The following is a 17685-nucleotide window of genomic DNA, read 5'->3' on the forward strand; positions in this document are numbered from 1 at the left end:
TCTACCTATAGGGCTTGCCACAAGCACTTTGAAAAAGAGCTGTCTGGTATGTGCGATTTGTCAATGTCTTTAGTTTGAGAATCACTGAAATAACCATTGACACAGAAAGAGGCCGAGGTTCTAATTAATGTGCCTCAAGCATCCCTCTGCAGATTCAGTGACCTCTGATGTGTGAATTCATCACCCTGAATTTATTCTCTCTTTCTGTCTCTTCTCAGATGGGCCCATACTGGAACAGATTTCCTGAACTTTACGGTGTAAGTTCCTTCATTCATCATATGGTCAAGGGCTGGCAAAACCAAGCTCTATAATGATCTGCAGGGATTCAAACCTGGGTCTTCCAGTGTCAGATGCTCTGGTTTGGTATGACCAGGAATCTTTAGCAAAGTTAGCAGACTCCACAAGACTTATCACACAGCAAAGCATCTCTAGTCTGATTGTGTGTGCTGATAAGAAGCAAAGTTACATGGAGTCTCTTTTATCTTTGCAAACTGAATTCCTTTATTTAGAGGAACTCCATTGTAGGCAGGAACAATTAGAGACAGGATAGTAATCTAACTAACTAGGATGGACATAGATGCAAAAATGTATGTCCTGCATCCGTGATACCAAGATGGAGAGATCTGGCAAAATGTGCGCATGTGAAAGAAGGTGTCAGAACAGAAGGAAGGAAGTCATCTGAGACAGAAAGAAAGGATGGTCAGTGTCCTGAGCCCATCTATCTCTTTAACTGTTGTAGCCGCCTCTGAGGGTAAGAGACAGCATACAGTCTTTGATTTCCAACATCCAGATCCTAGTCTGATACCCTAATCCAGGGGTTTCTGATCTTTTTGAGCCTTCAGCTACTTTTGGAATTCTGCCACCACTGGGTGGTGGCCACAGTCACAAAATGGCGGCCGCAGGAGGTGGAGTCAACCGTATAATGGCTGCCACAAGAAGCAGACCCCAACATAAACATTAGGGGAGGGACGGTGGCTCAGTGGTAGAGCACCTGCTTGGGAAGCAGAAGGTCCCAGGTTCAATCCCTGGCATCTCCAAAAAAGGGTCCAGGCAAATAGGTGTGAAAAACCTCAGCTTGAGACCCTGGAGAGCCGCTGCCAGTCTGAGAAGACAATACTGACTTTGATGGACCAAAGGTCTGATTCAGTATAAGGCAGCTTCATAGGTTCATAAAATCTCAGGGAGTGAGTTTATGTGTCGCTCTAATAGTAACTCTTCAGCATTTCAGACAGAAGTTCTGTTGAACAAGATGCCTTTTAAAATGATTTGAAAATATTTTTCTGGCATACACACAGCTTGCCTTCATTCACTTAGTGAAGAGCTGTGAACTGTCGTGGCACCTACTGCTGAAGCACCTTTTCCAAAATCTGCACTGTCAATCAAGGCCTGCTGAACAAAAGCCTGGCCCATTTTTTAAGAACACTTGGCAGGCTCCAGGAAAGGTATCAGCAGGAGCCATGGCATCCACAGGAGCCGTGTTGGAGACCCCTACTCTAAGCAATATAACACAATGGCTCCCCAAAAGTTGTTTATTTCATATATGCCCTGCCTTTCTCTCCACTGGGAGCCCCAACAGCATTCTCCTTTCCTTCATTTTGTCCACACAGGAACTCTGTGAAATGGGTTAGGTTCAGAGTATGCAACTGACCCAATGTCACACAGTGAGCCTCTGTGATAGAGTAGGGGTTCAAACAGCAGGGTAGGCACAGCCACAAAATGACTGCTTCAGGAGGCAGAGACAGGCACAAAAAAGGCTGAGGCAGCTTACTTTCTGTCACAAAGCAAAGATCTTTGTGCTATGGTAGCAGTAGCTGCCAAAGCAAAGGGTTTTTTTTTTTAAAAAAATCTACATTGCCAATCAAATATCCAATGGCCAATCAGAAGTCTTGCTGGGCAAAAATCCTATGTGACCCACTCCCTACTTTCTAAAAACAGTTGGTGGGCCTCAGGAAAGGTGTCAGCATGTGTTATGGGTGCCCAAGAGCAGCATGGTGGGCATCCCTACTCTACAATTAAACTGTAAAGTTTTATGTGAATGCTAAAGCACACTAACTTGAGTTTTAGGTATCATAGGGGTGCGGTCGCACGTATCATTAAAAGCGGGTGTATAGCGCTCAAATCTGAACTGCTGAATATTGATTCGATGCAGGGCAGTTCAGACGAGCATCCAAGAATGCGATTCATTCTGTTGTACGCGATCAGACATCCAATACTATCACGGTCCTTTCTTGGAGCATGTGTAATCAGATGGTGATTTCTGGGAGGGGAGGGGGTCCATTGAACATGCGCCCAACTGTTTGGAGCTGGGAAATCAAAACTTTCTTCAGAGGCAGGGGGGAAGAGCGAAAGTTTCCAGAATTAACGTTGCCGATCCAAACCACGGAACTGCCAGGAATTATTTTCCTAGAAATTGGCAGTGACAATGATATCTTGAAATCCTCCACATTGAAAAAAAAGATTTTTTTCCTGTTCTGAAAAGTGGGATAACGATTCCCCCCCCCCCCTCTGATCCTGTGTTGATTGGAGAAGCAGAAGCGTCACCTCAGATTTCCGGATGATCTGGCAATGTGCATGTCTGCTGGGTGAGAGGCAGCATCGTGCGTGAGCTGTCCAAACAACAAAAAGCCGATCCTATGCCGCTGTTTTGAAAAAGGGCCAGACTTTCTGTGCTGTCAAATTAATACGCCATTCATGCGTAGCAAGCCTGGATGACCTCGGATCACACTCAATTGACAGATGTGGATGTCTGAACGAACACATGTAATCCGTCAGCCAGATGGAGCTGTGTCGTCACTAATGGTGCGTGTGACCGCGCCCATAGGAAACACTATCTTAAAAGAGATATTCCCTCCTATTTGAGAACGAAGCAAGAATGCTTCTTTTAAGATGGTGACTGCCAGTGCTTTTTTTTTGTAGTAAAAGCCCAGCAGGAGGTCATTTGCATATTAGGCCACACCACCTGCCCTGAAAGCATGTGGTTGGCACATGGCAGATTGGGACAACTGGAACCCTGGCTGGCTGTGGTGGAGCTCTGCTTCTGTGGGATCTGGCAGAAAAAAAGCCCTGTTGACTGCTGTGTCAAGCTTAATAATAATCAGGGGCTTTTTTCTAGAAAAAGCCCAGCAGGAACTCATTTTCATATTAGGCCACATACCCTGACATCACCATTGTTTAGCATAGGGTATTTTTGTAGAAAAAGCCCAGCAGAAGCTCATTTGTATATTAGACCACACCACCTGATGCCAAGCCAGCCAGAATTGCATTCCTGTGCGTTTCTACTAAAAAAAAAGCCCTGATAATAATAATAATCAGCATTGTTTAAAAGAAATGTGCTACCCAGTTAATATGGAACACAATTGATTTAAGAGATTAAATTGACTGGATGTTTCTTTTGAAATTCATAGAAGCTGTGTTATTTCCTTTAGGCTTAAAACTAGTTCTTTCAAATATCTAATGTTTTGTGTCTTTTTAGAACTTCTACGGATTCCCTGTAGGGGTAAGAATGTTTATATTTTTCTCTCTCTTTCTTTCTGTATATATTACTGTATTATTCAGTTAACACAATCATATTCACTGTATGTGTTTTAACTGCTTTGTTAATTAAATCTGCGTTAGAACATAAGAGAAGCCACGTTGCATCAAGCCAGTGGGCCATCCAGTCCAACACTCTGTATCAGACAGTGGCAAAATATCAGGTACCCTCAGGAAGTCCATCAGTGGGCACTCCCCCCAAGCACCAAGAATATAGAGCATCACTGCCCCAGACACAGCATTCCATCTATACCTTGCAGCAAGTAGCCACTGGTAGACCTCTGCTCCATATGTCTTTTTTGAGGTGTGGTGACCAGAATCATATATAGGATCCCAGATGATGCTGCACTATCAATTTCTACAGATACTGTATAATTTATATGATATTGGGTGATTTGTTTTCAATTCAATTCAGTTGATTTGTATTAGAATATAGCATGATTTGGGGAAAGAATTCTTTATTTTCTGACTAGCATTTTAAGAAATTAATCAAATAGAAGCTTATATTTATTTAACCAAAGGATTTTTTAAATTAAGCCTTCTTTTTTTTCTTTCAAATATCTACATATACTGTCTTGTGTATTTTTAGGGTATGCCTCCTCCTGTTGGGGTAAGTATTTTTATACATATATCCAGGGGATTGTTTTGTAGCAGGAACTCCTTTGCATATTAGGCCACACACCCCTGATGTAGCCAACCCTCCAAGAGTTTACAGGGCTCTTAGCACAGGGCCTCTCTGAGAAGATCCAGGTCAGTATGATGCTTTCAAAGGAGCTGTGTTATTTGTCTAACGCCTAATAGTCTAAATTGACTATTTTGTGTATTTGTAGGTAAAGGTAGTCCCCTGTGCAAGCACCGAGTCATTACTGACCCATGGGGTAACATCACATCACAGTGTTTTCTTGGCAGACTTTTTGTTATGGGGCGGTTTGCCATTGCCTCTCCCAGTCATCTACACTTTATACCCAGCAAGCTGGGTACTCATTTTACTGACCTCAGAAGGATAGAAGGTTGAGTCACCCTTGAGCCAGTTACCTGAATCTGGCTTCTGCCGGGATCAAACTCAGGTTGTGAGCAGAGCTTGGACTGTAATACTGCAGCTTACCACTCTGCAAATACTCCTTTGAGTATTTGTAGGACAATTCATCTTTTAATACTTATGTCAATGCAAGTAGCCCTGTAATTAACACAATCCAGTTAATCTTACAGTGCAATTTTATGTAGAGTTACATAGGATTGTCCAGTTTAAGGTCACTGATTTCAACAACTGGGCTTAGACTGGAGTAACTGTACATAAGATCCTAATTGTATTTAAATTAACTAACAATTTTTCTAAAATAACTTCTGGGTCAATTAATAATGCCTTTGTTTATAACAGACTGTTCACTGTTTAATTAGTTTAACTGACTGATCAGTTGATGGAACATTTCTGCTCTGATTTTGATGCAATGCTTTCAGAGAAGTCTTTCCCCCCTTTTTTTATTTCAAATGTCTACATATACTGTTTTGTACATTTCAGGGTATGCCACCTCCTGTTGGGGTAAGTACTGTCGTTCTACATATGTCTCTGTAAATACTATTAGTGTACATGAGCACAATTAAGTCAATTGCAATGGTTGCTGAATGACAAAATCTACATACATTTCAACCAGAGTAGCTCAGTAGCTTGGCAAAAAAAGAACACCTCAGGTTTCCCTGGACAACCCCCCCCCCCACAACGGTGTGATCTTAGAATTGACATTCCTTCCTGTGTGACAGAGAAGTAATGCCTCCTCTAAGATAATTTCCATCAGCAATTTAAAGAGGGAAACCCCAAGATCTCATGAGGGTATCTCGTGACCCCTATATTCTCTCTTCTCCTCCTGTGGCCTTTGACTGACAGAAACAAGCCCTGGAAAGCTGGGCAATATAGTTATGGTTGCCTAGCAACTACAAAGATTGCCAGGAGGACATCCCGGAATGTAATTTCATGAGGTCTCACTGGATATTCATCTCTTAAAGCGACAGCCATTGCTTCTATTTGGTGGTTGATTTAAAGAAGCCTCTCCCCATGGATTTTATATTTCAGATAGTTCTACAAACCTAGAACTCTCCTCATGTTTGAAGAAAAAAACCCTCATGTCTGTCCCTGGCTCTGTTGTGTAGATTTTTTGATCCATACTCTAGGTTCTTGTTCAGAATTAGGTGTAAGGATTAGCCCTTGTGAGTCTCAATCTTTGGAAATTGTTTTTGTTTAGTTTACTGAAATGTTTTAAATTAATTAGCTGACTAAGCATCACATTGCAGTTTATACTATGCTTATACCTTTTGTTTTAGTTTTAAGTATTTAATTTAAATGTATTGTTTTGTACATTTTTAGGGAATGCCACCTCCAGTTGGGGTAAGTATTTTATATCTGCATAAATTCAGCTAGTCCTGTAAAAACCACAATTAACCTTATGAGTTTTCTACTGCAATCCTAAATCCAGTCTAAGCCTATTGACCTCAGTGGGCTGAAACAAAAGCAACTTTTTCTAAGACTACACAGTTTATCAATTAAATGATTCAATCTACCTAATTCTGTATGTGATTAGTTCTCGTCTTTGAAGAAAAAAGAAATATAGGAACTAATTAGGTGTAAGGATTAGCCCCAGTGAATCTTAGTCTTTAGGAATTGTTTTTGTTTAGTTTACTAAAATATTTTAAATTAATTAGCTGACTAAACATCGCAGCTTATACTATGTTTCTGCCTTCTGCTTTGGTTTTATGTATTTTCTTTAAATGTATTGTTTTATACATTTTTAGGGAATGCCACCACCAGTTGGGGTAAGTATTTTCATTCTTATAACTGCATAAATGTATGTAACTAGTCCTGTAAAAACTGCCATTAACCTTATGAGTTTTCTACTGAAATCCTATGTGAAGTTACTCCAGTCTCAGCCTATTGATCTCAGTGGGCTGAGACAAAAATAACCTTTTCTATGATTACACAGTTTATCAATTGAATAATTCAATCTACCTAATTTTGTATATGATTAGTTCTTGCCTTTGAAGAAAAAAGAAATATAGGAACTACCATATAACTGTGAAAAATAACATAAATAATTAACAAAACAACTTATCGCTCAATTATTAATGAGCTTCATTACAACAGTCTATTCACTTTTTAATCAGTTTGATTAGTTGAAGGAAACTTTCTCCTGCAGTTTACAATGCAATGCTTTCATAAAGCTAGCTAGCTTTCTCTTTCTTTCTGAAAAAACATGTTTTTTTCAGGTTTACGCTGCTGCGTGGCAAATGACAGGTTGCCCCGGGGCAGAATGGCGGCATGGAGCAGCTGGTGCGAAATCACCAGCTTGCTCTGGAGAGAAATGGAAGCCTGCCCCGGAGCAACCGTAGTGCGGAATTAGCCCAAGTAAACAGCCTGAATAAAACTTAATTGGTCTTAAAGGTGCTAATGAAACATAATTACAATATGTTTCATTTTTTTTCTAAATGTATTGTTTTGTACGTTTTTAGGGAATGCCACCTCCAATTGGGGTAAGTATTTTTATACTTACAGGTCTGTATACATGCAAGCAGTTCTGTAATAAACACAGTTAACCTTATGAGTTTTCTACCACAATTCTATGTAGTGTTACTCCAGTCTAAGTCTATTGATCTCAGTGGGCTGAGACTGAAGTAACCTTTCCTAGGACAACACAGTTATCCATTAATTGATTCACTCAATTTAATCTTACATATGATTAATACTTATCTTTGAAGAAAAAAGAAGCATTTTCTTCTATGTGAGACAAACAAAAATGTTTTTTCTACAGACTGTGACCACGATACTGGTATTAAAAATTATTAGCTTTTTCTCCTGAACTTGTTGCTCAATTAATAATGGGTTTCTTTAATAACTGACTACTCAGTTTTTACTTGGTTAAACTAACTGGTTAGTTAATTGAACTTTCCTGGCCTGTTTACAATGATACTGTCACAGAAGCCTTGTTGCAAGCTTCAAAGTGACTTCTTTCAAAAGTCTAACTATACTGTTTTGTGCATTTTTAGGGCAGGCCACCTTCCCTTGGGGTAAGTATTTTACGTATGTCTCTGGCAATACAATTTAACCTTATTGGCATCAAAATTAAAACGACATGCCTGTAAGCCGCCCTGAGCCTGCCTTGGTGGGGAGGGCGGGGTATAAATAAAATTTTATTTATTTATTAATTATTATTATTATTATTATTATTATTATTATTATATTATTATTATTAACAAAGAGCCTGCTTCTGCTGCATTTATAAACCCATTTTACAGACCCTTTGCCTTTTCTCCCAGCATTGTGAGGGGCCAAAGAGGACTTCTCTAATGCAATGGTTGCTCATGCAGCAGTTTGTGGGAGGACTAAATCCTAGCACTGATGAATGAGGAAGGGGATCCAAAGGCATCAGGATTCCTACGATGGTGCCTTGAAATGCACAACTGCTGAGTTAGCAGCTGTGTCCTCTATAGACAATAACTCCCCTGGCCCACACCTGGGTGCTACTGTCCATTCATAGAATCATAAAGTTGGAAGGGGCCATACAGACCATCTAGTCCAACCCCGTTCCATGCAGGATCAGCCTAGAGCAGGGGTGTCAAACTCATTTCTTACAAGGGTTGGATCTGACAGAAATGAGACCTTATTGGGACGAGCCATGGGTGTACCTATTTAAGATTAAGTACAGAGATATAAACTTTATAAAGGACACAGACAAACACAATTAATTTTTCTTTAAAAACTTAAAACATGCTTAAAATGTTAGCACTTGTTGGTCTTAAAGGTGCTTTCTTTGTATTTCTCCCATGGGATCCAGGGAACTGGGCAAAGGAAGCTCTGGTTCTTTCCCTCCCTCCTCAGAGAACCAGGAGAGGGAGGAGCCTCTGCCAATAGAAGGAAGAAAGGCTTGGCTCAGTGGCTCTGCTGTGCAATTGAGCAAGCCTTGCAAAGCAAGCTATTATGCAGAAAGAAGCAAGAGAGAGGGAGAAGGAAGCAGATGACAGCCAGTTGCTCAGGGGCCTAATAGGAGCTCTGCAGGGGCCTAGGGTTGCCAAGTCCAATTCAAGAAATATCTGGAGACTTTGGGGATGGAGCCAGGAGACTTTGGGGGTGGAGCCAGGAGACATTAGGGGTGGAGCCAAGATCAAGGCTGTGGCAAGCATAATTGAACTCCAAAGGGAGTTCTGGCCATTACATTTAAAGGGACGGCACACCTTTTCAATGCCTTCCTTCCATAGGAAATAATGAAGGATAGGGGCACCTTCTTTTGGGGCTCATAGAATTGGACCCCCTGGTCCAATCCTTTTGAAACTTGGGGGGTATTTGGGGGAGAGGCTCTAGATGCTATACTGAAAATTTGGTGCCTCTACCCCCAAAAACAGCCCCCCCAGAGCCCCAGATACCCACGGATCAATTCTCCATGATTTTCTATGGGAATAAATCTCCATAGGGAATAACAGAGTTCCCAGCAGACATTTCCCTCCCCTCCCCCCCGCTTTCTGATGACCCTGAAGCGGGGAGAGGGCCTCCAAAGCGGGGGATCCCCTGCCCCCACCTGGGGATTGGCAACCCTACAGGGGCCTGATCCACATGTTTGACACCCCTGGCCCAGAGCATCTCCAACAAATAATCATCCAGCTGCGTTTTGACAACTGCCAATGGGTTTTTCTGCATTCTCATTTTCCTCCCTTGTATGTTTCTGTTTCGGGTGTGTGTGTGCGTGCTCTGTTCATATTTAAAGCTTTAGATTAACAAAATATTACTTTCTGTGACAGAAATAACATCCCCGCCGAAGAACCTTCTCTCAGTATGTATTCCCTGCTTTCTGTTTTTACAAATTCAATTTTCATCTCTTTTTTTAAACGACTGTTTACTGCATGTTATGAAACGTCTTGGCATGTAGTCTGTCTAATTTTGGTAACTTTAAACAAGTTAGGCTATCCATTTATACAACGTTCCATTTTTAAACATGCATTCCAGCTTCCTGGTCTAAACACCTTCAGAAATATAGGGCAGCTGAAGCGAAAATGGCTTAAGGATGCAAATCTTAGGCCAGCTGGCAGTAATTTCACTGAAGCCACTGGGACTTAACTTTCACATAAACACACAAAAAACTGAGCTATGTGTCCCGTTACTTTCAACGGGCAGAAGTTATGTGCACACTGAATTCTCTGACGGAAACCGTCCTGGATCGTGGCTTGACTGTGAACGGCCAGTCTGTTGCTGAAATACCACAGGCAGCAGGTGTTTGTTTTTAAAATAATTTTTATGGCTTTATATTTTTATACAACACAAACAAGAAAATAAAACAATACAAAGACATTTAATAACCTCATATCCAATATATAGATGTCATCGTATTATGTATTGTTACCAGTCACAAAAAAGACTGCACAAAAAAATGAAAATATCTGAACCAGAAACATATAAAAGGGAAGGGGGGGAAATGAAAATGGAGGGGAGAACTTCCATCCAAATTGGCTATAACATGTTTATTAAATCCATTTCTGAGCAGCGGATGTTTGTGATGCTTCTAAAAGTGGAGCAGGAACACCCAGAGAACTAGCTACAAGGCCAAAACAACTGTGACAAAGATTACATATATCTAATCTGGAAGAGGCAACATTACACGCCACATAGCTTTGATTTGCACTGAGGGCATAGGGGGAGGCGAAAGGGGTTAGTTTACCAACCTATCATTTCACTGAGAGGGAAGGTAGCACGGCATAGCCCAAATCTCAACACAGCTTGGAAGCAAAGCAGGGCTGGTACTTGAAAGGGAGACAACCAAGGAAGACTCTGCAGAGGAAAGCAAACCACCTCTGCTTTTCCTTTGCCCCTTGCTGCAGTCACCATAAGTTGACTGTGATTTACCAGCATTTTACATACACATACATCATTTCACTAATCTGGCCACCCTGCCCCCCCGATTTTGACGTTCTGAGGAGGGGAAACAATAAGTGCTTATAATACCACAGGGCGTGCTTGTGTGGGGTGGAAGTCTATTTGATTTCTACTTTACCTTTCAATTCTGCAGGGCTCCTCAAGCCAATTTACACAATTAAATTGGGACTGCTGCCATCATTCTCAGTGCCCCAGGATAGCATCCTGCCCAGATCTCAGTTCCTCTGAAAGTCAGTATAGCAGATTAGAGTGTTGGACAGACTGAGGAGAACAAAGTTCAAGCTCCCATTCAGCCATAAAACTTCCTTCTCTCTCAGATTGACCTACCTCGTCGGGTTGCTGTGGGAGGGGGGAGGAAAGGAAAAACTATGTGTGGTGCTCTGAGATCCTTGGGAAGGCAGGCAGGACAAAAATCAAATCTGTGTTTGTTTCCAGCTATCAAATGGTTAATGGCTTGATGGTGCATTCTGTAACAACCCTTCTGATGAAGTGTGCTTAGAGCACATGAAAGCTTACGTTCTAAATAAAACTAAGTTGGTCTTAAAGGTGCAACTTGACTCCTATTTTGTTCTACTTCAGACCAACATGGCTGCCCACTTGAATCAACCCTTCCCCAAGTATTGAAGTTTTGTTTGTTTATTGTCCCGGGGAAGAAAAAGGGGTCAGGGAGAACAGGTAGTTAATGGTTGGTTGCTTGGCTGCATGCTCCCCGCCCCCCCCACCAGAGATCTTTCATGCGGAACTTTTCCCTGCAGTCTGGGTGCCAGACTGCTGAGAAATATAGTGAAATGACATGTCCACCACAGAAAAACAACAAATTGACAACAATGCCATGAGAAAGCTTGGAGAAGAAATGCTGTTCAGCACTCAAAACCACAAGGAAACCTCTGTGAAAGACCTCTTTACTGGTCTTGCAGGACAATGCATGTACTATACAGCATGCTATGCTGTACTTGCGATTTATTTAATCATTGCTCTCCAAAACCTGGTTACCACTTATCTTTTTTTAATCATAAGACAAACTTTTCCATGTCGTGTGACTGTAATCTGCTCTTGTGTTCTAAAGGTGATGCCAAGAACGTAGATGTCCTCTGAGCTGGTCTTTCATCCTTCAACGCCTCTGCTTTCAATTCATATTTTTATGCCTCCCAAATAGTAGTTACTTAGTTTAAATGGCTTTAGGCAACATAGAAAAAAAATGAAAATGGCTGCAAAATATTTAGTCAGAACTTTCAGGATAAACAGTTGAATTTCTGTCAATGTACAGTTAGATAATAGGAAGCTATGACTATTATGTCTGCATCTGATTATCTTAATTAAGACTGGTCAAAATAAGATTCGGTCAATTAACAAAGTCAAGCATTGCCCAAATATTGGTCACATCTTTAGAAGGCATTTACTATATTAGAACATCAGCACAGATGCACAAATCATCTATGGATCTGATAGTTAATGCTTATCAGTAGGGATGGGCATGAACCAGTAAAATGCAGTTCAGTTCATAGCATGCCAACCATCACAATTTTAGGGCTAAATGAACTGGTTGTTTATTAGGTTCATGACACAGTAGATCAGCCCCCACCCCCAGCATGCTAGAGACACCAAACTCACAGGCGATCCCCAGCTGACTCATCTTTACACGTCCTCCAAATCTGGCGAGGATTGAATTTACAGGGCCTCAGTTACAGCCCACCAAAGAAGGTGCCCCCATGAAAGTGCTTTCTGGGAAAATGGCCACTGATAGGCATCATTTTGACAGGTGCAGGTTCAGGAGTGTACAGAATGGATCTTGTGTAACCTAGAAACATCGAAGTTGCAGGGGACCTCCCTGGATGCTTCTCTACATCTCCTCCAAATTTCATTCCCCCTGTTGCTTTGAAGTTTGTAAACATTTAGATTGAGCGGTCGGGTCTATCTGGAAATTTATCCATTCACAAACCGCCACAAACAGGTGGAAAGTTCATGCCAGTTGACTTGCCATGGACTTCATGAACCTGCCAGAATTTGTCATGAACTTTAGTCGTTTGTGGGCCGGTTCGTGCCCATCCCTACTACTCTGTTAACTGTTATTGTTAAAGGACTGAATCAGCTCCTTTATTACAAGTGCAATTAAATTAAAATTCAACTGTGCCACCTAGACAATGGCATTTGTGACTGCGTGGAAGATCTGACAACAGCCAAGTTGGAAGCAGTCATCTGGTAATATCTGACCTGTGAGATAACCAGCAATGCAACCCTAGTCGTAGTAACAGATTTTAGTGCAAATGCCTTACGTGTTTCTTGACTGAAAGCCATGTTGCTCCTTTTGAGAGATTGCATAATAAAAGAATAATTTCAAAAATATCAGCATCACAGAGTTGTTTTTATTACTTGGTTGCAATGAGACAGAAATTCATACAATCCATTTTGAAGCATACTGTCGTTCCCCCACCCCATCCCATCTTGATGTTTTGGCACTGTGCAATACATAACATCAGTGGTCCATGTGGTATAGTAGTTACAGTGCTGTCCTAAGATTTGTGTCATTGTGTGGGAGAAGGAGAAAATCAAGCAAACCTAATCAAAGGAAGGCAGAGTACACAGAAGGTGAGGGATAACAGAAAACTGAAAATTGAGTGATTTATTCAGCAGTGAATAAGCCAAGACTCAATTCACACTGTAGAAAACAAAAATACAAAACTGTGTGGCCCAAATATCGCTTATATCACAATAAATTGTATTCAAACATATCTCACAAAACAATCAAAAGTGCAGAAGGATGAATGGAGCCCAGCTCCAGCAAGAATATCTCAGTTCAATTAGTCCCGTTCTGACAGAAGATAAACTAATGTGGCCATAAAGTCCAAGCCTTACAAGGAGGGAAAAGGCTCAAAAGAGCACCTTACAAGGAGGGAAAAGGCTCAAAAGAACACCAGTGAAGTGAAAGTCCGTTCCACGGGGGAGGTGGGGCAACAGCAGCAACTCTTCACCTCACTCTTCAGTCGCCGGAGAACTCCAAAGCATTTGCCTGGAATGAAATTTGTGAAGTGCAGTTGAAAGTCATGTACCATTTTGCTCTTGATAAAGTGTGAACTGCCTTAGGGCAGTTCTTCGAAATACACAGCAAGAACAGTCAACAGACGCGTTGAGAGTTTGATGTTGGAGTTCTCCGGCGAGCGAAGAGGAGTGAGGTGAAGAGTTGCTGCTGTTGCCCCACCTGCCCCTCAGAACGGACTTTCACTTCACTGGTGCTCTTTTGAGCCTTTTCCCTCCTTGTAAGGGCTTGGAGTTTATGGCCGCATTATTTTATCTTCTGTCAGAACGGGACTAATTGAACTGAGATATTCTTGCTGGAGCTGGGCTCCATTCATCCTTCTGCACTTTTGATTGTTTTGTGAGATATGTTTGAATACAATTTATTGTGATATAAACGATTTTTGGGCCACACAGTTTTGTATTTTTATGACTTATTACAGCGTTCTGCTTTGGCGTGTTCTACACTGTAGAAAACAGCTGCTGGCTGACAAGACATACAGCAGGGTACATAACTGACCATCAAAACAACTTCAGAAGAAAAGTAAAACACTGAAGGAGACAGAGGATGCGAAGCCTGTTAACATTATTAGATTTGTGATAGTGGCAATGCACTGGATTTGCGTGATGTCTGCAAAATCAGCAGCAGTTTCTAAAGCCTGAAAATTTATTTGTAGGCATGCTGCGGCACAAAGACACCCAAAATGGTCACTTGGGAAACAAGGTCAGCCTGCACAGTGGACGAAGGCAGGTCACAATCACCTCAGTGCTGGGGTCATGGGAACTCGTAAACACTTTTAAAATGCTGGTGGGTTCAAGCAAGTAATTTCTGCAGCTGGGAGCTAAAGGGCAGTATCCCTAGTACAGCTTCTGAGGACCCTGGATAGTCTAACAACCCTGTTCTTGAATCTCAGAGGTCCCTCTGGAGCTGTAGGAAGTGCTCAGCCAGAGGAGGAAATCAGGTAGGCCCCAGGTTTGGAACCCGGGTTACAATCTTAAAATCAACAACAACAACAAAATATTGCAAGTGCATTTCAATTCTAAGTTATGTTTTGTGTCTATATGAATGACTTTTCCTACTAAGTTGCATTCATAGTCGCTTGGGGTTAAAAACCTGTGTTCCATTTTCTTCTGATTAGTTCTTGTATTTATTTCTCCATGATGACAATGCAGTGAAATACGATGCCAGGACTGTTGTTAATTTCTTGTACTTCTCAGGCCTTGCTGGTGGTTTGTGTGATCAATACGGAAAGAGTTCAGGCTCTGGCTCAAAGTTTTGGCTCCTGAATTACTTTTGAGATTGTATTTGATGAGTTTGGGAATGGCAACAGTGCAAGGTTTTATCTCCCTAACGTTAGATCAGCATCAGCCTAGAAAAAGAGACTGATCCATGGCCAACAAACTGGTACAGAAATCATGACTGCTTGACACTCAGTGATGCTGCACAAGAACAGAAAGAGATCTGTGGGTCTGAAAAGCTTATCTGGCCATGGAAAAGGAGGAGGAAGAGTAAAAATAAGACAGCTGTGCACTTCCAGCACCCAAATTCTCCCACCTTTGAAACTCACAATTATATCAAAAGCAAGATCATGTAAACCACTAAAAAACGACGAGGACTTTTGTAATTTGGGTTTTGCTTCTCAATAACATGTCTTTTTTTTTTTAAATCACATTCTCACATCCCATATTACTTCTCTGTACATGAAGAGCACAGAGGAAGCAGAAGACATATTATTCAATCATTGGGATAATATTTCCTGCTAAGAAGAATGCAGCCAAAAATTGAGCACTTGTAAGTCATTTTGAATTTCCACAGAAGTTTTAAGCAGGTGCTTAAATGTATCCCACTGAAATCAAGGGGACATAAATAAAAACTCTGGCTGTTTACGCTTTCTGCAGTAAACTAGTTTCTCTCAAAACAGCACTCACACTTCATCCCTCTGCTGAACCGGCACCCGATATTTCATGGCTATGTTCATCCTTTGATCTCGGCCCCACCGTGGCACCCAAGATCAGGCAGTTCACTCCAGTGAGCCTCCCTTTTCTCTGCTACCATCCTGACAAAGTCAGCATGGCTGGCGTACAGCTTAAGCTTGTCACTAATGTCGACCCATTTCACTTTCCCAGCGTCGTCCCCAGCTTCCAGGGGCAAGTTATCCATGGCTTCCCCTGTTAAACAAAGAGGCATTGTCATTGGTTGGAAAATTTTGACCTTTTCACCCTCCATTTATTTCATTCATCCCCACTTGCACCCATATCTGCTTCCACTACAGAGTGCAAAGGTTAAAAAAAAAGTTCTTTCCACTGAACGCTCTATTATGAAAAAAAATCCCACTGGCTGATGCCCAGTCTTAAGAACACTTAACAATACATCCATAAGGATAAGGCTGTTTGAAGAACCTTTGCAGCTCACAGAAAACAGGATCTGGAATTTTTGTGCAACAGTCCCACAAGCAATAAGGCATTAAAACAGAACCAGAGTTAACATAAAATGTTTCAGGATAAAGTTTGAGCCCTGTGGTGCCTTTAAGACAACAACGTTTTATTCTGGGTACACACAGATTAAAACTTTATTGGTCTTAAAGGTGTCACGGGACTCCAACTTTGTTCTGCTGCTTCAGACCAACATGGCTGCCCACCTGAATAAAATTTTTCAGGTTTGAGGTGTTGGGTTTTTACAATTTCCAGCACAGTGTCCACATAAATATGACAACAGCCTATTAAATATTTTTTTCTGCCATCCAATTTCCCAGAACTGCAAATGAGTCAGAAGCTGAAAAAAGAACATTTACGAATGACTCCACTGCCAATAGATTTTAAGCTTCTAATGCCTGATGGAGGTAGGGAAAAGGATACGGTGTAACCCAGGAGTGGCCAAACTATGGCTCAGGAGCCACGTGTAGCTCTTTCACACACATTGTCTGGCTCTCGAAGCCCCCACTGCCTTGTTGGTCAGCTTGGAGAAGGCATTTCCCTCTTTAAATCATTTCTCCAAGCCAAGCCAGCTGGCGAACTGGAGAATGCATTTAAAGTTAAAGTTGCTTTCTTTCCACTTCTCCCTCCCTCCTCCCTTTTATTTGCCTTCCTTCCTTGCAGCTCTCAAACATCTGTTCATGTCTTGCAGTTCTCAAACATCTGACATTTATTCTAAGTGGCTCTTACATTACGCAAGTTTGGCCACCCCTTGTATAGCCCCATGTCAGATCTTGGAAGCTAAACAGGGCCAGTACTTGGATGGGAAACTGCCCAGGAAGATTCGGCAGAGAAAAGCAATGGCAAACCACCTCTGCTTCTCATTATCCCTAAAACCCTCTTGACAACACTTCAGTACATACGCACTTGCTTGACAAAGGGAGCCAACATCTATTACTCACCAGATTCATCGTGGTAGTTCACCGCTTCTGTTTCCATCCATGCATTGTCTGTATTACGGGGGTCATCCACATACCCCTTATATACCTGGAAAAGGAAGGCTGTGGGATCAGGACTCTGCTTCAGTAGTCAGCAAGGCACTTTAAGAACAGTGCCATTGGCCTTTGTGAACCATGCTTGACAGGCTCAGAGAGGTCACTCACCACAAAATGATCCTGACTGAAAAGCCTATTCAGCTGCTTTTCCAGCTCTTCTTTCTCGGCACCCGATTTCTGCAGACAGTTCAAAGCCTCCTCACCGAATTCTCGTTTCAGCGCAGCAGATAATTTCTCCCCTGGGTCTACCATGCCCTAGGAAGAGAAGATCTATCAAGGGTGATGCATATTTGCAAAGTCCTGAGCATCTCTGTGGTGTGGCTTTGGACCTTTCTCATACCTTAGGGTGGTGATCAACATGACCATGACAGCTCTGTCCCTGCCACGCTGTGGAAATGCAAAGTTACTCTCTGCAAAGCGAGAGGCAGCAGTGGCTGTAGGGGGGCTGCAGATCACCAAAGCCTAACTGGGAGCCTTTGCAGAGGTGTGGAAGATCACTGAATCCCTCAGGAGGAGGCAACAATGCCCTGGCCCTTTAAAGGACTTGCTGCCTGCTGCTCAGCTATGCCGCAATGAGAGCGCAGGGAAGGAGCTGGCTGGCTGGAAAACAGCTATAGCTGCAAGAAAAATCCTATTGTGGGAGGGACTTCATGTCTGGGAGGCAGGAAGTTCAAACAGAGTATGTGCTAGGGCAATGGCCAGGGGCTGGCTAGGTCTGTAATGCATGCATCCATTTACACTGCAAAGGCTAAAGGAAGGGATGTGATA

The 17685-nt window shown here is 42.0% G+C and overlaps 1 protein-coding gene across 2 annotated transcripts in view; it reads right to left on the reverse strand.

The window, feature by feature from the left end:
• Nucleotides 1–17685, reverse strand: part of NUDT9 (nudix hydrolase 9) — a 131968-nt gene that overhangs the window by 104532 nt on the left and 9751 nt on the right. Inside the window, exons 6-8 of one of the 2 annotated variants that reach the window (XR_009555821.1) lie at nt 17026–17172; nt 16825–16909; nt 15241–15619 (exon numbers count right to left, since the gene is read on the reverse strand). Coding sequence is in view for 1 of the 2 variants with exons in the window: in XM_060247076.1 (XP_060103059.1) it covers nt 15426–15619; nt 16825–16909; nt 17026–17172 (426 nt within the window). In the remaining variant the exon portion in view is untranslated. Of the gene's footprint in view, nt 1–12781; nt 15620–16824; nt 16910–17025; nt 17173–17685 lie in introns of those variants that run through there. The other variant, XM_060247076.1, reaches the window with a different exon arrangement.

Source organism: Heteronotia binoei, chromosome 9 (genome assembly GCF_032191835.1).
Source record: "Heteronotia binoei isolate CCM8104 ecotype False Entrance Well chromosome 9, APGP_CSIRO_Hbin_v1, whole genome shotgun sequence".
In the NCBI taxonomy this organism is placed as follows: Eukaryota; Metazoa; Chordata; class Lepidosauria; order Squamata; family Gekkonidae; genus Heteronotia; species Heteronotia binoei.